General features: G+C 36.9%; 2 protein-coding genes and 1 long non-coding RNA gene across 9 annotated transcripts in view; 1 reads left to right on the top strand and 2 right to left on the bottom strand.

The window, feature by feature from the left end:
- The window catches only part of LOC106085365 (probable phospholipid-transporting ATPase IA), a 98,478-nt gene extending 87,649 nt beyond the window's left edge, over window positions 1–10,829 (bottom strand). For 3 of the 7 annotated variants that reach the window (XM_013249582.2, XM_059364708.1, XM_013249584.2), the window contains exon 1: window positions 10,455–10,829. Coding sequence is in view for 1 of the 7 variants with exons in the window: in XM_059364705.1 (XP_059220688.1) it covers window positions 530–534 (5 nt within the window). In the remaining 6 variants the exon portion in view is untranslated. The other 4 variants (XM_059364706.1, XM_059364709.1, XM_059364710.1 and 1 more) reach the window with 2 other exon arrangements.
- Window positions 10,830–13,126: 2,297 nt separating this feature from the next.
- LOC106085374 (protein l(2)37Cc) lies at window positions 13,127–15,853 on the top strand. The gene is made up of 3 exons (XM_013249594.2): window positions 13,127–13,254; window positions 13,461–13,903; window positions 14,893–15,853. The coding sequence occupies exons 2-3, from the start codon at window positions 13,472–13,474 to the stop codon at window positions 15,289–15,291; spliced, it is 831 nt and encodes a 276-aa protein (XP_013105048.1). The 5' UTR covers window positions 13,127–13,254; window positions 13,461–13,471; the 3' UTR covers window positions 15,292–15,853.
- Window positions 14,441–14,938, bottom strand: LOC131996276 (uncharacterized). Its single transcript, XR_009397741.1, has 3 exons — window positions 14,867–14,938; window positions 14,743–14,798; window positions 14,441–14,691 (listed from the first exon to the last, which is right to left on the bottom strand). It is a non-coding gene; the product is annotated as an uncharacterized LOC131996276 (long non-coding RNA).
- Window positions 15,854–16,878: the final 1,025 nt, after the last annotated feature.

Genomic DNA, 16,878 nt, shown 5'->3' with positions numbered 1-16,878 from the left:
GCACTTTCTGGCAATATAAATTTTCACTAAATTTTTAACAATTCCACATGAAAACGGATATATTTACCTCAAAAATCCTTAAATCCACAAAGAAGTAATTTAATTTAAGTATCATAAAAGTGATAATTGTAATATTTAAGAACAAAACTATCGAACTTTGAAAATTTTAATGATTCACCATAGGCTTAATTCTTTCACTTCCTTGCTGGTTAATAGATCAACGAAAAAGAATGATAGTGGAGATCAAATTGTCTAAGCAAACCTCTTGAAGGGGTATGGTGAAGCAGGAGAGAAAACGTAGCAGAAAATAACCATAGCCATACAAGTTGATTATCGATTTGACTCCCTTTTCATGGCTCTCAGTAGCAGTCATGAAATGTACTGTACCAAATAATTCAAAATGAATCGTTACGTTTGAAAACGCATATTACAGTACTTATTTTTTATTGGCATGTCGTAGCGTTTTTTGCTTTAACATCAAACCGAGCGGTCAAGGGAAAAATTACAAAAACAATATTTATAAACATACACCATGGGACAATGTCAACCAAATGTGGGTGGGGGGAAAGGGTTTTTAGAAACATAACATTACATTGAAATTATATTTGTTTTGCTCACATTTCACAAAAATTCGATTCAAAAAGTATTTTACACACACACACAGATAAAAATTTAACACCTTTACATTAATCTTTAAAGATAATTCAACAATTCAACTCCTTTTTAATGGAATATTTTGGATAACACGAATAAACGAACGCTTGTAAATACGCGTGTACACGAAATTATTGTTGCTGCCGCGACGTTTGACTTTGATTTAACTAACCTATTCGATTGTTACGAACGACGACAAAGCAAAACCAAACAACTTTTACTCTCTGTTGTTTGTTGTTGTACGCTTTCACTCTCCCGCTCTCTCTCTCTCGACGCTAAACAAATGCTGACAGAGATGCCAACAATATGGAGTATACCCCAAAACTAGAAATGGGATTCTATCGAGTAAATTCCCAATGCTTAGGTCTTTACGCAATAAACGTCTTTTTTGGGAATTAATAAAAAAACTGTAGAAATTGAGCATTTGGCAACATTTGATTGTCAATGATGAGATAATTATGCGAATGTTACAAACACCACTAGTTTAGTGACTATCTAAAAAACTGAATAAATTAAAAAAAAAATTATTCTAAATGAACACACATTGTAACAAAGGTATGTAATTCTATCCGATACTACCACTACGGTAATTCAGGCCGACGCGGGATAATGTGAGCACCATACGGGTTGGAACTTTGAGCTCTGAAGCTAAGCTGAAAGCTAAATGGCGCGTCCACAGATTGCGGATAGTGGAAAGCTTCGTATTTATGCGGAATAGCTGCAAATGCGGCCTGGGGCAGTCAGCGATTTCGAGAGGAGAGTCTCAGTGAGAGGTCAGGTGGCACTGACTCTTAAAAAACCTAAAACTAACAAGTGAAAGCGTGATAAGTTCGGCCGGGGCGAATCTTGGGAACCCGTGGTGGGATTTTGCTAAAAATTTATAAAAAATAGTTTTAGTTGCACGGCATACTCTTATTCTACATACCAAACTACTTTCAAACCAACAAATAAATATTAATGCTTCTTGGAACCGAAGTAGGATGATCGAGAGACAGGTTTATATGGGAGCTATATCAGGTTATAGAAAGATTTAGACCGTACTTGTCACAAAGTTGAAAGCTACATGCAAAATTTCGGCCAAATCGGACAAAAATTGCGGCTTGTAAGAGCTCATGAAGTCAAAGCGGGAGATCGGTTTATATAGAATTTTTGGCTTCTTGACCGATTCGGTCCGTACCAGATATAGTTGTTGGAAGTCATATCACAACACTACATGCAAATTTTCAGGCAAAACCGTCAAAAATTGCGGCATCCAGGGGCTCAAGAAGTCAAATCGGCAGATCGGTTTATATGGGAGCTCTATCTAAATCTGAACCGATATAGCCCATTTACAATCCCCAACGACCTACGTCAACATTAAGTATCTGTGCAAAATTTCAACCTAGCTTTAGGCGTTCGACCGCTATCGTGATTTTGACAGACGAACGCACGGACATAGCTAGTTCGACTCAGAATGTCGAGACGACCAAGAATGTATATACTTTATGGGGTCCTAGATCGACATATAGAGGTGTAACAAACGGAATGACAAGAATATGGTGATGGGTATTAAAACATCTTTTTTAAGAAACTTATTCAGAACCTCTTTTGCTTAGAATAACCAAACCGCTTGAAGAGAGACAATTTGCAATAGTCTTGAAAAATTGAACAAAAAACCCGTTTTTTTTATTAAATTCAAACCTAACAAGTAAAAAAGCGTTAAGTTCGGTGGGGCCGAACTTTGGATATCCACCACCTGGGGTATATATGTAAACCACCTTTCATCATAATCCGGCGAAAAATGCATTATTTATGCCTCCAAAGCAGCTATATCGAAATATGGTCCGATTTGGACCAAATTCGACACGGATATTGAGTGGTCTAATAAGTACAAGTCGTTGTTCAATTTTGTAGTACAAAATATTGGTCTTTTTGGTAGCTACAATATATCCAAATATAGACCATATACCACACGGATGTCGAAAAGCCTAATATAAGTCACTGGGTCAAATTTCGGCGATGATCTTAGATTTTTACGCTGATCAGGTATATATATGTATCTTACAGAGATATTGGTTGCAAACCCCCATCCTTGGGTTGTGGGTGTAAAAGACCTGAAAACTGACTTTTAAAAAACCAATGGCAAACATCAACGTCTGTTCCAGGTTAAGGGAGGCAGAAGGCGGGTATCGGATTTTGTAGCAAGTGGTTCGCGGCATCGAGAGATACCTGTACAATCCCATATAACCCATGCGATTGAGATGCTTGGCCAGTTACGCCCGCCCAGAAAACTAAAAAAATACCCCGAGGAATAGTAACAAGTAAAAGCGTGCTGAGTTAGTCTGAGCCGAATCTTAAATACCCTCCACCATGGATTGCATTCGTCAAGTTCTTTACCTGGTATCTCTTTATAGGCAAACAAAGGATAAAGGATAAGAATTGCTATGATATTGGAGCTACAGTTGTATTAAAAAAAATAGGTGTGCGCCCAACTAAAAAACAAATATTGATTTTTATATAAAGATATTTTGTTTTCGATAGATATTTGTACGTACGATTAATTATCAATGAATTCCCCTAACTTTATAGCAATAAATAATGTAATTAAAGCTGAAATAATTTAAAATATTTACATGAATAATTTTTCCCCGAAAAATTTTCAAAATAATAGGAGTATTGATATACATATAACTCAAAAATGTTAAACCAAATGGAACAAAAATTGAAAATTAATTAATAGAAATTTTTATTATTTCTCATTTTTTCGTCTGTTTCTCTTTTGAGACGAGCTCAACGATAGGAGATTTTTGCCAGAGATCACAATACACACCAACCACTACGGGACGCGTTTCGTCATTTGGTTTGAATAACTCATCGGCCATATTAGGTGTGGAGGTCTCAAGGGCCATACATTGGTAGGTCGTACTTATGTCGAATATATCGCAAAAATTATTAATTATTTCTGTTTCTAGAGTAATAATCTATTTTTAATGGCACCTGCACATCTACGATGCATTGAGTCCTAAATATATATGGCATCTCTTTACAGGGATTATTTGAGATTTCTTCAAACGGATTTTGTTTCAGGCATTATAATTGCGTTCTATAGCTCTTCCGCATCCTGCTTTCGTGTTATTGTAACATTATTTCCAATCTCTCCCCATATGTGTTCTAGGGGTTTGATGTCAAAAGACTGAGCAAATCATGATTTAACCTGAACCCTATTGACGTTTAACCACTCCTTTGTCAATTTACTAGTTTGTTTCCTATATTGGCATACTAATTGCAGAAGGATATCCCATTCCTAAAACATTATATGTCCCAAAATTCCAACATAGACGTGAAGTTAGCATGTCCGTAGCGCAGAGGTTAGATTGTCCGCCTATGACGCTGAACGCCTGGGTTCGAATCCTAGCGAGACCATCAGAAAAAAATTTTCAGCGGTGGTTTTCCCCTCCTAATGCTGGCAACATTTGTTAGGTATTATGCCATGTAAAACTTCTCTCCAAAGAGGTGTCGCACTGCGACACGCTGTTCGGACTCGGCCTCAAAAAAGAGGCCCCTTATCTTTGAGCTTAAACTTGAGTCGGACTGTACTCATTGATATGTGAGAAGTTTGCCCCTGTTCCTTAGTGGAATGTTCATGGACAAAATTTGCAATTTGCAAAACTGATGTTCCAGGGTCAGAATTGGTACCATTCTTGAATGATGTGCTAATAAGTTACTTCCAGCTTTGGTTTACGAATATTGGCACCAACTATAGTCAGACTTATCTTTTTTGAACAACGATCTTCAATAGTTCATGTTTTAAGATTGGGCCCGAGTGTTGCAGTGTTGCATACTTGTTTTATGTGATGAGGCATTTACAATAAAAAGATCGTAATTTTTAAGTTAGTTTTCGTAATTTTTTGATTAGTTATCGTAGTTTTTTAGTTAGTTTTCGTAATTTTGGGGTAATTCTCGCCTTTCCTTGGAACATTGCTTTTTCGTCCAACAATTACAGACATTATTGTAAAATATCAATTAATTACAAACACCGGCACTTAGGTTGGGACACGATACCAGACATGAACCAACTAAGGGGATTAATATGGGAAACAATTAAGGATTTTGTAAATAGCAAGGAATTCCCTACTTAAAATTTTTTTTTTGGGGTTTCTTTTAAGTTTTTAGAGTGCACATCAATTCGATTACTGGCTTAGGTGTATGTCCATAGTGGCATGGGGCGGATTAATATCTGCACCCTCTTTTCAACCTAACCTAATTAATTACAATTATAATAGCTTTAATGCGACTTTTCCATACATAGTTTTAACATTTTTGGTTGAAAATTTAAAACTGTTTAATTTCTTTTCTATTATAATTCATTCAAGCTCCTATTTTTTGAACAACGCCATAAAGTGACCAAACGAGAAAACAGTCAATGACACCAAAAATATAATATTTATAATGAACTCGTATTTGTGATTCTACTTCTTTCATACCCTTCTAAGTAACCTTAGAATATCACTTAATTTGTATACCGATATGCTAACAAAGTTGACAAAATATGGGGAGATACCACTCCTATTATTTTGAACACAGCTGTATATCAAGTTGTGGCCCGATTCAGACCTTAGTAGATCTCCAACATCCAAACCAAGTATGATCTACTTAAATTGCCCAAGAACATAGCATTAAGGAACAGGGGATACTTCTATCATATCAATGAGTGCAGTCGGATTAAAATTTTACCTCAATTTAACAAGGAAATTTTTGATGAACAAGTTTCCTATCCAAATTTTAACCCTGAAAGTCATACTTATTTTGTTTACAATAATAATAGCCGTCGCGCGTCGTTGTTATGACGAAGAATAACTATCCTCGATGACTGTGTTCGATTTACGACACACGTTTACCTGTTAGGGTCATATGCAATAAAGGTAGGCAACAACCGTGGATTACTAACAAAATTAACCTCTTGATCAAAGGCCGTGATTTGGACTACAAGCAAGAGGCCTTTCAGACTACGGAAATTATATGAGTCATTTAAATCTGCAGAAAAGCTGCGATCAAGGATATTAACATGTCAAAAATGGAATATTATAAAAGAAAATTCGAGCATACAATCAGTAGTAAACACAAATGGAAGGAAATAAAACAAAAAGTTTTGTTAAATTGAATGAATTTGACAGCTATTATTTAATTTATTCTATACTTTTATTATTATCGTGATGAGGGAAATGTTGTTTATATATGTGGAACACCTTATACTGTAATCACATCCCATGAACAACTTTCGAATAAGATTAATATAAAAAAGAGTTTGAACTCAATACAACAGTTGGGACTAAGCACTACTCCACCAGTCCTTTCTAAGCCTATAAATGCAGCTTCATCCATTCTTACTTTGTCCACTTTAACCACCAATTCGCCAAGTTATTGGTTTACAAACAAGAATTATTTTATAATTTATTTTTTCTCATTGAACTGCACTGAACAGCAACTTAAAACTTCGGGTGAATTTATTGAAGAATTATTAACAAAAGGTTATCTTTTAAGTCGCACATCAAGTATACAAATCTACTTTAAAAGTACTGAAGAGTAGATCAGATTGAGTGGCTCAGGGAAGAAAGTTTTTTTTTTTTTAATTAGACGGCTAAGCGACTAAGACCAACGAGGTGCTGCAGTGGAATTGTAGCGAAAGATACGAGGCGGCATGTAATTGCTGTATGTGTTGTAACTGTCTTTATTTTACTGGGCTGTAATTATTTTTGTCATTTGTAGACTAATTTAACATAACCTAGACCTAAGACAATTTACTATCATGTATTGTAAACCGCAACGATTTCTGTAAAGTAAAATAACGTCAATACCGATTATTAGTCCTGTTTTTGTGTTTTCATTTATCCGATTTTTGGAAATTTAGTCAAAACTAATCTGATTTGTCTGATAAAGGTTCGAATCCTGGCGAGAAAAACATAAAAATTTTCAGCGGTGGTTATCCCCTCCTAATGCTGGCGACATTTGTGCGGTACTGTACCATTCGTAGCATAAGAATACGTGTGACTTGCCTTCAACGCAAACCTAAAGGGCTGGGCATCGCTGGCTTAGAATCACTTTCTGATTCCTTTTAGTTACGTTCGTATGTCTGTCTGTATTCTTATGATCAAGGTAACTTTTGGTCCGAGGACTAGCGCTATTGATTTTGAAAAAATCGGATCAGATTATATATGGCCTTTTAAGGTTGTAGAAGCCACAATTTTAGTCCTATCTTAACATAGTTTGCCGTGCGGATTTTTGTTTGACGTCCCAGTATGTGTAGAAAATCTATTAAATAATATATTTTTTTATAAATTAATATATATCTTTCATCCGATATAGCCCTTCAAGACTGTAGAAGACATTGCCCTTAAGGGTCATACCGTTAGAAAATCTTACAAAGTTTTATTCGATCTTTCAATAGGTATGCAAAATTAAAGTCGGACTTCATTTCAACATAGGCTCTATGTATTAAAAGTAGTACGTAGACTCGGTGGTAAAATTACAAATTTTGCCCATGAACATTCCACTAAGGAACAGGGACAAACTTTTGTGTGCAAAAGTGTTTCGTCCTTGGTATTTAGTTTACGTAATTCTCTACATGTTTCTTGGAGTCCAACTTGGTTCGTCCGATCTTGTCCCACCAAATGTATAGATCGGTTGAAAGGAAATTTTGTCTAATTTCATGTTTATAAAGTATCAAAAATTGAAAATTAGGCCCATGAACACATTCACTAAGGAACAGGGGCAAACTTCTCACATATCAATAAGTGCAGTCCGATTAAAGTTTAAGCTCAATGATAAGGGGCCTCCTTTTTATAGCCGAGTCCGAAGAGCGTGCCGCAGCGCTACACCTTTTTGGAGAGAAGTTGTACATGGCATAGTCACATTAGGAGGGGAAAATCACCGCTGAAAATTTTTTCTGATGGTCTCGTCTGGATCCATAACCAAGCGTTTCACGTCATAGGCGGACATGTTAACCTCTGCGCTACGGTGGCATGAATTTGCAACTTTGTATCTTATGCATGCATTTGCACTAAACATAAAAATTTGGTCAATTTTTAGATATAGCTCCTATATAAAACGCTCTCCGAGTTCATTTCTTGGGCTTCTCCTCTCCTATGACCGCCAACAATAAACAGACATAGATCCCATATAAACCGAACTCCTGATTATACTTCTTGCCCCTATATGGCACAGTTCTTACTTGCACGCAGTGTACCGTTACGACTCCCAACAATCGTGCTAAGTACGCAAGTACGCTCCAAATCCGTCAATAGCCTGATATAGCTCCCATATAATGCTAACTCTCGCTTTGACTTCTTGAATTCAAATCTGGTATAGATTTATAGGGGAGCTATATCAGGTTATGAATCGATTCAGGCCATACTTGGCTTGGATATTTGGAGGAAATAGAAGAAATTATTGTGCAAAATTTCAACCAAATCAGATAAGAATTGCGTCATCCAGGGGCTCAAGAAGTATAATCGAGAGATCGGTTTATATGGGATCTATATCATGTTATGGACCGATTTGAAGCATATTCGGCGTGGATATTGGCGGTCATAGGAAAGGGCAGTATGCCAAATTTTAGCCAAATCGGATAATTGCACCCTGTAGACGCTCAAGAAATCAACTCGGAGGAGGTCAATTCGACGCCCATCGCTAAAACTAGGCGTACCGTAGTTCATACAGACACCAGATTTTGTAGGCGTCGTTTTGACGTCCTCAAAGTAGTCCTAGCTGCTTCCTGAGATTTTTTGGCTCTAAAACCCTTCATTGGGCCCATAGTGCTGCGCTTCCTATTTATATGGGAGTTATCTAATCTAGTCATTCTGTTTGTACCCCTCGATATATTGATCTGTGACATGCCCGTCTGTCGCTATAGCGATAGTGGTCGAACGTGTAAAGCTAGGCGCTCGAAATCCGGTCAGATAGTTCATGGTCATTGAAGATTGTATCGGTTTAGATTTGACTTGAATTCCTGGGTCACAAGTCGCAATTGCTAAACAATAGAACTGGAATTTTGCATGCAATTTTAATACGATTTTTAACAATTGTGCGAAATTTGGTACAAATCGATCTATAACCTGAAATAGCTCCCATATAAACCAATTTCACAGTTCGACCGCTGCCGTGATTTTGAGGGCTCTAGATCCTCAAAATCACGGCAGCGGTCGAACGCCAGAAACGTTGAACAGATACTTCTTATTAATGTGAATCATGCGTCATATATATTCAGATTTAAATAGAGCTTCTATGTAGAGGTTTTTGTTGTTATGTTCACATTTGCCATTGGTTTTTTAAAGGCGCCAATCGCTCGCCATTTCATATCGAGCATCATTAGCACTCAATATTTAAGCAAAAACCGGTGCCGGCCGTCCTTTTATTGAGATCCTCCACTCGATAACGCTGATTGTCCGCAACTGCAATTTGAGTTATTCCATATGGAGCATTCCACTATCCGCAACCTGTGAACGCGCCCGGTAGCTCGCAGATAAGCTTCTCGTGGTAACAATGAGTTATCCCGTACCGGGTGCCTTTACTGTTTTATTAACATTTCCTCTAAGGAAAGCCTGAATTTGCCCCAAGGAAAGCCTGAATTAAAGCTGTATCCAAGTTCGTGCTCTTGTGGGAAACTAGCTTTTAAAAGTGGAATAAAAAAAGTGCGTGGAAGTTACCCACTGGCGTTTCTTTTTTATTGTAAGAAAAAGTCTTCCATCATTAAGTTCAAGTGGAAAGAAAATAAAAATACACACATTATGAAGCCTTTACTGTTTTATTAAGAATATTAAGGAGCAGAGGGCAAACATCTCACATATCAATGAGTACTACAGAATTTCCCCCACAATACGGAAGAAAATTTGCCCCCGACCCTTAATGGAATCTTTATGGGCAAATTTGCATTTGCGGAAGAAACCATGGTGCAAGGTTAATAAAATAAGCCAAAAGAAATCAAGACCATAAGCCGATTCATAACAAATCATGGGTGGTTATCCCATCCTAATGCTGGTACTGTACCATTCGGTATGGCAGCCAAACTTCTCCACAATGAGGTGTCGCATTGCGGCACGCCGTTCGGATCTGGCTATAAAAAGGAGGCCCCATATCATTGAGTTTGTCCTGTTCCTAAATGGATGTTCATGGGCAAAATTTGCAATTTGAACTATTCAAGATCAGGGTAGTCCCCGTGGATTTGACTATGAAAGCCATATAAAAAAAACACAAATAGGGTCGGCTATATAAGAAGATCCAGCACTAATTGATATGAAAAAATACTCCCCTCTTTCTAAAGGAATGGTTCCAAGTAAATTGACATTGTAGTTAAGTAAGATTTAATCATTTAATTATTGTTTATACAACTGTTATGACAATTTTTTTCGAGAACTTCAATTAAAATTTTGAAACATTAAATAACAGTCCGACAGAGAGATAAGCATGCTTTAAGGTGAAGTTGCCGGTCTCATAAAAACCAAACACTGATAAGAAATCTTTAAGGGGAGCTTATATGGCATAAAAAACTAAGGATTGTGGGATTTGTTTACATTTCTTTCACACGTATTCAAAATAAAAATATAATAATATGCACGATATAGAAATTTCCTCAAGCACTGAGTTATTGATGTGAAACACTAAACCAATCGATAGAATGCAACAAAAAAATATAAGAAGGCAAATATTCCGCAGGACTAAGCAAGTTTTGCTCTAAAAATGTTCTCTAAGTTTTGATCTACAAAAATATTGGAAGGGGCCACCAACTCACTCCTTAATAAAAATTAGGCAAAACAGTTTGCACTTACATTAATTTTCTAGGCCCTTTTTCGCCAGTTTTTGCTGTTGTTGCTGATTATCCTTTACAAGTGTTGAATTTTTCTCACATTTGCACATTCACTTTCTTTTACCGTTTTTAGTAAACCATATTTAAACCAAATTTTCCGTAAGTTTTAGCAACCGAAATTTTTATTATTATTCTAAATAGATTGATTGATTTTTTATTTTTAAGGACGACAAGAACACAGTCCCAGAGTCCCAGGACGGACAGGAGAAATTATAGATCCGTGGTGACACTTCTCAACTTTTCACTAGTAAATAGCAAATATGGAAAATCGATTCCTTGCTCAATATTTTTATATGTCATCGTCAATAGGTTATTCGATAATGATTTTAAAATCGATATACCACAAATAGTGAGGCCGGTTTTTGTTGCGCGCTACAGAGAGAAAAATTTGTTATCGACTTCAATGGTATGTCGTTGTAATTTCAAAAATAAAGACCGCTACGCATCACAAACGAAATTTTAGTTGCCATAAGAAATGCGCTGGCATATCGTATCGCAGAGCTGGTCTCAAGACATATTCATTAACAGGTAGTTGCCCAACAACAAAATATTGAGTGCACTATCTGTCAAAATCAGTGATTAGTGCAACTCTGATTTTGTGTGTGTTACTAGTTCGCGTCATTTTTCGTTGTTATAGTTCTTAACTATAATACACACACACAACCAAAACTTGTGGACAGATAGTGAACTCAGTAAGAAAAAATTGTACTCAGCTGTTTACTTGGTAATTATGTCATGGCTGGTCACACACGAACAGCTGCTTACAGCCAGCCAGGTTTAACGGTGTTAAGATCACATTCATTCCCTTTGTTGTTATTTTCTTTCTCGCATATTCTCTGCTCAATTACGCACACGTATACACACAATTTTCTTTGTGTGTGTGTTGGAAAAACGTCGATCAACTTGATGACAATATGGCGGATTGCACCAAAATATTTTGTGGTTGTTGTACAAATGAGATCACCTTTAATTGTTTCGCCATGTATGCACACGTATACATCCAAGCTCATTTCTTTGTGTGTGTTAGCAAAGCGTCGATCAGCTTGATGGCAACATGGCGGATCGCAACTATGATGTGTGGTTTGTACAAATTGTACTCAGCTGTTTACGGTACACTACATGTTAATTATGTCATTGGTATAAATAGAAGTATATTTATTTATATACAAATACTTTCTTATTTTTGCATCCGCAAATAACAAATTGTTTTTCACACCGAGTAAGTACATGTGAGCTAATCACTGACACTAACAAACACTTTGTTACAATTACATATATAAGAAAACGACTTGTTGCGCAGCGATTGTGATTATGCTCATTTTGGGCGCCTAGAAATATAATTTTTTTCTAGATGATGATAGAACTATCGTTATGTGTGGAATATCGGATCAAATAGAACGTCTTTATAAGACTTTAGAAAAAAATACAGCGGTTTTATCAAGTCTTTGACATTTAATTTACTTCATGGTACATTTATACCGCCAAAGAATCTACCTTGAGTGGCAAATGCCGTAAATTGAAATGTCAAAGTGGTTTTATGTGGCGAAGGGACGCCCCGATAGCCGAGTTGGTGGCGTGCTTGGATTACCAGTGCATGGGTCGTGGGTTCGATTCCCGCCAGAAGCCAGGTCTGTCGCTACTGTGGTATCACAATGGACTTAAAATTGTCTAAGTGAGTCTGTAAAGGACTGCCACTCTTACCTAACCAAACATATATGGCGAAACAATAAAGGTGGTCTCCTATGTACAACATCAACAAATCATATGGTGCAATCCGCCAGAAGAAGATAACAACGAAGAGAATGCAAACAAATATCTTACGTCTTAATACCGTCAAACTTGGCAGGCTGTTAACAGCTGTTCGCATGGGACCACCTTGATAAATCCGCCTTGGTGGTTTTAGAAACAAACTTTGTTTTACAACTTATCTTCTTCAAATATGATTTATTTTTGTATTTTTCATCATTATATCACTGTTTTGTGGCTTATGTGTGGAATATCGGATCAAATAGAACATAACCTCTAGATTTTAGAAAAAATCACAGCTGTTTTATCGAGCCTTTGACATTTAGATTTACTACAAAATCAAAACAAATATAAAAAATATTGTACTCAGCTGTTCGCATGACCTCACCTTATAAGTACATCCTGAATTTACTGCAAATCAAAATAAAAACAAACAACTTGTACTCAGCTGTTCGCATGACCGACCTTATAAGTGCTTTTCGCAATATTTTTGGCCGATTACTTTTATAAGTTAATAGATATTATTTCGTCCAGTGGGACATTCCATTTTTACTTATGGAAAAATTTAATAAAATTGTTATTTTTGTAATGTTTCAAAAAAGTAGTCGCTAAAAAGAGGGGTTTCAACGGTGAAAAACAAACATAATACCAGTCATAAGCCAGCACTGGTAGTTTTTCTAGAACTTCGTTGTCCTGAATAGATGTAATTTTCATATGAATTTCAGTCCACTGTACTAGATAGCACTAAAATAAAACACAGCTTATTTAGTACTAAAATAAAACAGCATTTGTAGCTAAACTATTGCACCATTGCGTTACGTTTATCTTTTGCCGACTGCAACTTATTGTTCTGGTTGTTCTTTCATCCGGCAACACTTGATTTCTTCTTATCGGATTTTTAGCTGTCAAATCTCGATTAACATTATCCTCGTTTCTGCACGGTGCGGCATTTTCTGGTTTTGTAATAACTTCGTGCTTAATTTTCGACTTCTAACATCCTCTAGAGGTACAAAGAGGTAATAATAAGTTACATTAACATCTTGGTCTTTTTAAATTCATATAATTGTAAATAGCTTTATAAAGCCATCGGTGTTTGAACTCTCATTTGGAACTAACCTAAAAAATGATGAAATAATTGCATTTGCAAACTCAATTGACCTCTCCAATACGATAATGTGTAAAAGTGCAGATGTATTAACAAAGCTTCTTATACGATTTTCAGTTTTCTAAATAATGGCTGCTCAATTTTTCAATCGCATTGGCCAACTTGGTTTGGGAGTTGCTGTTTTGGGTGGTGTTGTAAACTCTGCATTATATAATGTTGATGGTGGTCATCGCGCTGTTATCTTTGATCGTTTTACCGGTGTCAAAAATGAAGTTACCGGCGAAGGTACACACTTCTTCATTCCATGGGTACAGCGTCCCATTATCTATGATATTCGTTCACAACCTCGCAATGTTCCGGTCGTAACTGGCAGTAAAGATTTGCAGAATGTCAACATTACATTGCGTATTTTGTATCGTCCAATTCCCGATCAATTGCCAAAAATCTACACAATCTTGGGTCAAGATTATGATGAGAGGGTATTGCCTTCAATTGCTCCTGAAGTGTTAAAAGCTGTTGTTGCCCAATTCGATGCTGGTGAGCTGATTACACAGCGTGAGGTAAGTTAATTAAAAAACAATAAGGTAGACATTGAAAATTGAATTTGCTTAAGCTTGAGCAAACTTTAAGGGAGTATGTGTAAAGGCCCGGCACAGGATAACTGTGAGCATCACACAGGCTGGAACTTTGAACTTCAATCTTTGTGGTGTTCTTCGTTATCCGAGAAACTTAGCTGGTTGCTACCGGGCTCGTCCACAGGTTTCAGATAGTGGATAATCAGCGATATCGAATGGAGAGTCTCAGTGAGAGGCCGGGTGGCACCGGCTCTTGCTTAAATACTGTTTGCCTATGATGCTCAATACGAGAAGACGAGTTATTGGCGCCTTTAAATATCCAACGACCATCATGTTTCCCCGGCGATCGGTCGTATAGTCCGGAATGAGCTTGCTCGCCTGTAAGAGCATGACGAGCATAGCCAACTCTACATTCAAATGTGACTACAAGAACAACAACAACGTGTGATAGCAGACAGTGCTCAATTATTGTTGTAAACCAACTTACTTAATTCAAATAACTTTAGTATACGATTGCCAAAATCAAAAATTTTCCCGGCAGAATGAGTGACAAATGTTGTTGTAGCATACCTGAATGTGGGGGTAGCTATCATTTGCAAGCTACCTTTGGGGAGCAAGATCACTTGGATATATAAACCCATCGTAAACAATTTTTTGTTGTGTTCTTGCCATAACACGAATCCATGCGTTCAGCATAATAGGTGAACATGCCAACATCTGCGCTACGGTAGTCTATCGAACTTAAACCTATGTAATTTGTAGGCACTTATATTCTAAACAAAATGTTATTATTGGCACATTAAAAAGCTTTACTGCAAAATTACCAAATAAGTCACTTCCTGCGGCACTTAAATAATGACTGTTTGCCTATTCCATTTTACTAAAATATTAAAAAAAATTAAAATCAATGCATTAAGTTTGTAATGCATGTTAGGGCACAGATTTTACTTTTATTAATATTTTCTCTATTTTAGATCGTTTCCCAGCGTGTCTCCGACGAATTGACAGAACGTGCTAAACAATTCGGTTTCATCTTGGATGATATTTCAATTACCCATTTAACGTTTGGTCGTGAATTCACCCAAGCTGTCGAAATGAAACAGGTTGCTCAACAGGAAGCCGAAAAGGCTCGTTTTGTTGTCGAAAAGGCGGAACAACAGAAATTGGCTGCCATTATATCAGCCGAAGGTGATGCCTCTGCTGCAGAATTATTGGCCAAATCTTTTGCCGATGCCGGTGATGGTTTGGTTGAATTGCGCCGTATTGAAGCTGCTGAGGACATTGCCTACCAACTATCCAGATCACGTGGTGTTGCCTACTTGCCTGGCAATCAAAGCACACTCCTCAATTTGCCCAGCACCCTTACACAATAAAAATTTTCATAATTTTTTATTGATTTATTTTTGAAGTTTAAGTTTAGCATTTAAATGTGTTATGTACGCTGCTTTTCTACGAGAACTATTCAATTTTTCATACCCAAACACTTCCAAACAATCGAACTTTTTTCGTGAAAAAGTTTTACCATTAATTTTTATTCTATTATTGTATCTGTTAAAATTGAAGATAAAAGTTGGCACTAAAATACCGACGAATAACTCTTTGAAAGAGTTCCATGTATTGCATACAAGAATGTATACCAAAAGGTAACAGTGTTCCAAGTGAAATTTGTTTATAACTTTAGGGATTTCCTGTTATATAAACTCAGTTTAACGTGAAATTCCCTCGATTGGCACTAATTGATATTAAATGGCTCTTATTTTATTACTTGAAGTCCGAAATATATTCTAACAGTTTTATCCATGTTTGTTAAATATTTTAGTAGCCATTGTATGGGAATTATAGTTAATAATTGAGATCGATTAGCTGCTCTTATTGATCTAAGTAAGAATATGTAGAATCTTCTAAGAAAAATAAAACAAAAATTATTACAAATTATTGAAAAGGGTTTCTTTTGCTTTGTCAGGGTCGCAAATGGAAGTTCGATCAAAGTTTAAAGTTTATTTGAAGTTTTGTCATTTTTTGAGTTAAGAAAAAATTGCCATTGAGAAAAATGTAATTATAATTTTCCAAAGAAATTCTTTTTATATAAAATTTTTAAAAATTTAATTCTTATTAAAATTTAGATTTTAAAATTTTTTTTGTTTCTCTTTCGAGACGAGCTCAATGATGGGAGATGCAAATGGAAAAGGAAAGCCAAAGATAGCAACACAAACCAACCACTATGGGACGCGTTTAGTCTTTGGTTAGAAGACTTTTCAACCATATTAGGTGTGATGGCTGCAATGGCCGTGCGTTGGTATGCTGTATTTGAACACGCGGATCTCCCCCTGCAGGAACGTAATATGGTCAGGCAGTCTAAAACAGATCTCAGTCCCTTGTCAGTCATGTAGACCCCCAGGCCCACTCTGTTCTCTAGCTTTGATCCATCCGTGTAACATGATCTCCCAGATGGCAAAACTAGGGTTGTGTCAATCCAAGACTATGCCGCTGGCAGCAGTGCTTCGCACTCGACAACAAGGTTCATCTCAGGTATCCGATCAGAAACCTCTTCCCATCCTTCTAGTTTTCCCATCGTCGCCTCAATTATACCACGTTGGTATGAGTTGCTCCCATCCTCAATCTATTCTCCCATCGCCTTAAGTCTCATAGCCGCACTGGCTGCCTCACACTTAATCTGTATGTCAATGGGTCGGATATCAAGAATAGTCTCCAGTGTCCTAGTGGGCGTGGTCCTCATCGCTCCGCCTATGTGAAGGCAACATGTTCTCTGAACCTGTTGTATGGTCCTTATGTTGCACTCCATAGCAGTCCAACAAACTACTGAGGCGTAAGTAAGTAGTAAGTCTAATCACGCTTCTGCAAAGACAGGGGACTACCCTCGGTTTCAGGCCCCATATTAAGTCCACGGCCCGTCTTCACAGTGCCCAACATCTGTGAGCCTTCTCAATAAGCTTCTGAAT

Source organism: Stomoxys calcitrans, chromosome 3 (assembly GCF_963082655.1).
Source record: "Stomoxys calcitrans chromosome 3, idStoCalc2.1, whole genome shotgun sequence".
Lineage (NCBI taxonomy): Eukaryota > Metazoa > Arthropoda > Insecta > Diptera > Muscidae > Stomoxys > Stomoxys calcitrans.
This window is presented reverse-complemented; position numbering and strand designations above follow the sequence as displayed.